This window comes from Citrus sinensis, chromosome 5 (assembly GCF_022201045.2).
Source record: "Citrus sinensis cultivar Valencia sweet orange chromosome 5, DVS_A1.0, whole genome shotgun sequence".
Taxonomy (NCBI): domain Eukaryota; kingdom Viridiplantae; phylum Streptophyta; class Magnoliopsida; order Sapindales; family Rutaceae; genus Citrus; species Citrus sinensis.
In genome coordinates, this window is record NC_068560.1 from 35610831 (window position 1) to 35616830 (window position 6000).

The window sequence follows — 6000 nt, forward strand, 5'->3', positions numbered from 1 at the left end:
ATTGGCTTCTGCAGTAATCTATCCAGTTGCGTGCTTCATTCACAAGAAAGAATTGCGAGGGCAAGAAAATGATGGAAAGAAAAAAAAAAAAAAAAAGCTGATGCAAAGATCCTAATCTGAAGTTTCGTTTCACGACCTAACTCTCCATTCATTGGATTTTTCATTTTTCCCAATTCGGCCGTTAGTTTGGATGCACACCAAGCAACCACAGAGACCCCACTTAATGACTTGCGCTGGTTCATCAGCTTTGTCCAGACATTGTATTTTGCAATTTTAACCTATAATATAAGAAGAATTACGATGATACTTCTTGTATAGCAAAAGGGATTAATTCTGTCACACGGTTCTTCTAATACTACGTATGCGCTCTTCAAGTTGTCTTGTTGTCAATCCCCCGACGGAAACCCAACACTGCGTTATCACTGGATCATGAGAACAGTACAAGTATGCAACAACGTGACTGGGGGAAAATTAAGTCCATAGCTTTTTTAGTTTACTAATTAAATTTCAGAGACCAGTTGCTACTTCTGCAGAAGTGCGTTCTTTATTCTACCCCCAGTGTCACCCGACTTTTTTCGTTATGTGGAGCTTAGCATCACATGCTCCTACCTGCTTTACATCACACTATGATTCTCATTTCTCAGTCCTTACTTTTTTATCCCAGACGCCCTCTTTCTGTCCCCTCTCATTCTATCACAGCCCCATAAGCAGCTCTTTTTTATTTACGTGAATAATTTTTAATACCGTTATTAAACTAAGTTTGGAGTGCATATCTTAATGTCCAATCCCATTGTTCTGAGTAGCACTCATTTTTAAGCACATTTAACATAATCTTAAAGGGTTTCATCCATAGAGGAGATATGATTCCACATAGGCATAATGATCACCGTGGCCCTTTTGTCAACCCAAAGCCAATATACAATCTAATGGTGCTTTATTTTTAGTTTTTCTTCTCCATCATACATTGTCTTGGATATAAACTGCAATATCGCAGCGAAAGCTCAAGCTTTTCCCCCTCTTATACAGAACCTTTAAGTTATTAAGCTTAAAAAGCATTTGATTTTGAAGAGTGTGGAGACATAGCATGTGCAATATTGCTAGAATTCATTATGCGCATGCTTCATTGCGTGGATAGGCATACATCTAGCTGTGGGGCAGGCTCCTCTCATGAAATGGAAATACTTTTTCTGTTGCTACTTGTATCTAGTGATATTCATTCATCCAAATCGAATGTGTTGATGAATGTTAACGTGGATAATCTTCGGCCACATAACAAGTCTTCCAACAATTTCATGGCCATGCTATATCATTCATTCAATCATTGTTCTGATTAACATTTTAAGGTCAATGATATTTGGCAATTCTGGGTTCGTTTAGGGTCATATTGCTTCCTTGTGAGGATTAGAAGAGCACACTAGCACTTGCTTCCGTAGAAGTCACTTATTTTAGGGGAGATTGGAATTTGAAAGTTGTCTTCACAAATCCATATCTTCTCTTTGTTTAGTTAACCCCTCCTCATATGAACCAAAAAGCATAGACCTCAAATCACATTTTGGAAATGTCGATTATGTAGTGTAACATTTTTACGAGTTTACAGTTTAAACGCTTGAAGAGGGAGAGGAGTTTGGAAATTGAAAGAGATTCCAATGTGACCTCGGGCTCATTTTCAACTGTTGAAAGGAAGGGTATTGTTACACATTTCAAAATTTATCCCCAAAAAAAAAAATCCTTCCCAAATGAGTGATTTATTGTGCTTACATTATTTACAAGCGATGCCCAAGTTGGAACAAGTTTGATGTTTCCAACTTTCCATTACTCGCTGCAGAGAGTCTTGTCTTTTATCTGGTTTATGCGTTCAAATCTTGTACCAGGCTGAGCCCTTTTTGGGCTCCAACAAACTCTAGGGCCATTTTTTACTTTAAAAGCCCAACAAACTCAAACTTCAACAGACATACGTGTGTGTGTGCGTGTGTATATATATATTGAAATGAAAATTTCGAAAAAGGAGACCGAAATAAAAAATCATACTAGTGCATTGTTTTACACTTTCACTTTAACTCAACACCAAGTGAGTGGGCTCAAACACTCTCCGCTCCTCAGATATAAATAGAGAGAGAGAGAGAGGGGTGTCATAAAATTCAATTAAAAATTTCTCGGTAAGGACTACTGTATTAATAAATAAGTTTCAAGTTTGTACTAAAAAGGTTGTAATACACAAATATGAATCATGGAAGAAACAAAGTAAAATTAAGGGTTGGTTATTCAAATCCACCAAATTCTTCTTTATACCCATTTTAAAAAATATTTTATTATTAAAAATAAAATTTTAAAATTACTATTCACTAATCTATTATGAATGAATTGATGAGAATTTATGAAATTGAGAAGAAAATTAAAATAAATAATTAATTAAGTAATTTTTAAAAAAAATTATGAGTGAGACTATTTGAACCCACTGATTTCCTTCCTACATCTTTTTTCTAATTAAGAATTTTATTATTTAAATAATTTTTAATAAAATTACTTAATTAACCGTTTCCTTTTTTTCTCATCTCAATTTCATTAATTCTCATTAATTCATTCGGATATTTTTTTTTAACTGTAAATAATTAATTAATATCACAAACTAAGATAAACAAAAGCAACATTTAAATTGAATATCAACAATTTCTTATTAGCCATAAAATTAATAAATATCAAGAAATTATTTTTTACTAAACATAAAAGTTGATGAATATAAAGAAAAAATTCTTATATGCAGAAAGCATAAAATAAAGATCACGATCTTATAAGAAATACCAAAAAATAAATTATAAAATAGTAAAATTGAGTGTTTAATGTACAGAATGTAAGAATAGAGACAATATATAATAGTAAAGTAGGATGAAAAATATTAATGAAGAAACAATTTGAAAATTTGAGATTTTTAAATTTTAATAATAAATTTATTTTTTAAAACAGATATAGGAAAAAAAACTTGGTAGGTTCAATTAATTTCACTTAAAAATTATTTATATAATAAAATTCATAATTAAATAGGGTAGGGAGGAAATTGGTGAGTTAGCCCCAGCCTAAAAATGATTGGTCAATGGTCCGTGATGGCAAGCATTTAGAAAAAGAAAAATTCCCTTATGTTATGTCGGTGCAGAGAATTAAAAAAAGTCGAAAAAAGAAAGTAAAATAATAAATAAATGGCTAAAAGGACGAAGCATATCTTCGTCTTCGAGTCGGCGTCGTGAAATATAGAAGCATGGAAGTTGCGTAAGCTTCAATCTTCCGTTTAAGAATATCAGAAGTCAACATCCCGGGCAGCAAGCACGTACACGGTACTCGGTACTCGGTACTCATAAGCTTGTTTCTTCTGCAAACAAACATTGATTAATACAGTTAGTTATACAAGCGATCATAATTCAAACGTAAGAGTCATCATGTCGGGTGGTGGTATTGCTCGCGGCCGTCTTACAGAGGAGCGAAAAGCCTGGCGCAAGAATCATCCCCACGTATTTGATAATTTTTTTTAAAAAATTTTTCCTTTTTGTCGTTTTAACCGCTCGCTATTTTCAGTTCTGTGTCTCTCCATTTTATTTGCACAAATGTTGTGAGGTTTGATTTCCTGTTATAGGGTTTTGTGGCCAAGCCTGAAACCAAAGATGGTTCCGTGAATTTGATGATCTGGGAGTGTATCATTCCTGGCAAGACTGGGGTTAGTCTTTCTTTTACTGAGAGAATGAAAGTTGTGATTTTTTTTTTTTTGGGGGGGCGGATGGGGGGCGCCTTTGTATAAAGTTTTGATCTCGAAGTTTAAACCTTTGAATGATTCAAGGTACTGTGTATTAGTTAGGGCTTAGAATTAAAAGTTGTTATATTTTTCATATATTCTTCAATTATCTGTCAATGTGAGGCTATCAATGATGTTTTTTAATTGTATTACCTTTTATACAGCATTGTCTGATCTCTGCCCTTCGGGGATTACTGTACAGTTTTGTAGTTCTTATCAATTTTATTCCCCTGTTTCTTGTCCCGCGGCTCTTTTCAAGATGCCCAGTAATTTGGAAGATGTAGTCTCAGTTTAAATTTGCTGGATGCTCCAAATTCCAGTCTTGTCTAAATGTCCCATCAACTAAAAGATCGATATTGTTGATTACGTTTTTGAGATGCAAACAATATCAGATGATTAGTTTAACAGACAGAGTGGAGATACTGGTGCCATTTGCTTGTCCACTATTGAATCTCCAATTTTAGACAATTTTATGGTGATTTACAATTTTATTTTTTTTCCCCCACTGAAAAAAAAAAAGAGGCAGGGCTTAGCTTTAAGTTTTCAGGGATGTGTATGGTTACTTTCTTGTTAGTACCCATAGTGATTACAATGAGATGTTACTGCCTCATTTGAATAATACCATCCTTCTTAATCTTGCAGACTGATTGGGAAGGTGGCTACTTTCCTCTTACTCTCTACTTCAGCGAAGACTATCCCAGCAAACCCCCAAAGTGTAAGTTTCCTCAAGGTTTCTTTCATCCTAATGTCTACCCTTCTGGAACAGTATGCCTGTCAATCCTCAATGAGGACAATGTAAGTACTTCTTGCCGCTTTGTCATATACTTCCAAATTATGTATGGTAGTGGATTAGCTAAAATTTCTAGTTTGGATGACATGATGGCTTTCTTCTAGGGGTGGAGACCTGCCATTACTGTGAAGCAAATTTTAGTGGGCATTCAGGATTTGCTGGATCAACCCAATCCTGCTGATCCTGCACAAACTGATGGATACCAGCTTTTCATCCAGGTGCTTTATTGGTTCATATAAACTCTCAGTTTTAAGTTTACTGTAGTTTCCATTCTTAGTATTAAAGAATGCGGCCTTTTCCTTAAGCAATATGGCTTGACATGAACAGGATCCTGCCGAGTACAAGAGAAGGGTGCGACAGCAGGCCAAGCAATATCCACCTGTTCTATAATGCAAGCTTGCTTAAATGGATATGAGTAACTCATTTGTTACCTCACATGGTTTATGTCTATCATTATTTACTACAGTAAACTCAGTTACAAGTGCACCAACTTTGGTGTTGAACATGGTTATAATATGCTACCTGTATCATTTGTGAAGGGTGCTTTTATTGGCTGTCTTGTTTTCTTCTTGTTCTGTTGACCGTTTGGCAACTTTTAAGGGTGTTACAAATTATGCTGGTAGTTATGGATATTGCAAATTATGCTGATTGTAATGAAGTTATGTGTTGGCTTTTCAATTAAGTATACAAAGATGGAGTAGGTGATATAGTTGCTAATACATAATTATGAAATTTTTTGGCATTTAAGACTATACAGTTCTTTTCTGGATACAGGTACCTCAATGATTAGCGGGTGGTATTGCTGTGTTGTAAGTTGCTTAAATAATTTGTTGCTTATTTGATGTGCTTGGTTGATATGGGGTACTTGCAATTGCAGTAAAATCTGAGTGGGTTGGGATTAGCAAGGTGAATGTGTGAAAATACTGGGAACGACATGTAAAAGCTGATGATAGAAAGTGGCGTCAGCAAATGTATAAGTGTGGAAAGTGAGTTTGGGTGAGAACCTGAGAAAATGATGATGGTATGTGATGCCACTGGGAGGAGGATTCTGGTGGATCAGCTGAGGGTGACAACCTGAGAAAATGATGGTAGTATATGCTGCTACTTCTGCTTTGACAAAACAACAATTGAGTTGATTTCTAGTACTTGTAGATATGAAGGTTGACACTTGTATATGCGTATATGTTTTTTTTCAATACAGTGGGTTATTTCTTGATATCTGATTTCCACCTCTTCTGTGTTTCAAGGCTTTGCCCTTGGTGGCATTTGAGAAATTGCTGGTAAAATTTGATAGCCTGTGGTAATATCAAAGGTTTATAACTTCGCATGATACAATTAACAGTTAAAAATGCCATTTTGTCCATCCATTTGTGCCTTTGGAGATCCTATGTTCCTTGTACAACTGCCTTCTTTGCCATTTCCTTCAGATGGT

General features: G+C 35.0%; 1 protein-coding gene across 3 annotated transcripts; it reads left to right on the forward strand.

Annotated features, from left to right (window-relative positions):
- The first annotated feature begins 3141 nt into the window (after positions 1-3141).
- Positions 3142-5784, forward strand: LOC102625998 (SUMO-conjugating enzyme SCE1-like). 3 transcript variants are annotated; one of them, XM_006473223.4, is made up of 6 exons: positions 3145-3500; positions 3623-3703; positions 4421-4573; positions 4673-4786; positions 4896-4983; positions 5446-5784. In XM_006473223.4, the coding sequence occupies exons 1-5, from the start codon at positions 3429-3431 to the stop codon at positions 4956-4958; spliced, it is 483 nt and encodes a 160-aa protein (XP_006473286.2). In that variant the 5' UTR covers positions 3145-3428; the 3' UTR covers positions 4959-4983; positions 5446-5784. The 3 variants fall into 3 exon arrangements, with proteins under 3 accessions (XP_024952076.2, XP_006473286.2, XP_006473285.2); XM_025096308.2 differs by lacking the exon at positions 4896-4983 and having other exon boundaries at positions 3142-3500; XM_006473222.4 differs by having other exon boundaries at positions 3147-3500; positions 4896-5784.
- The last annotated feature ends 216 nt before the right edge of the window (positions 5785-6000 follow it).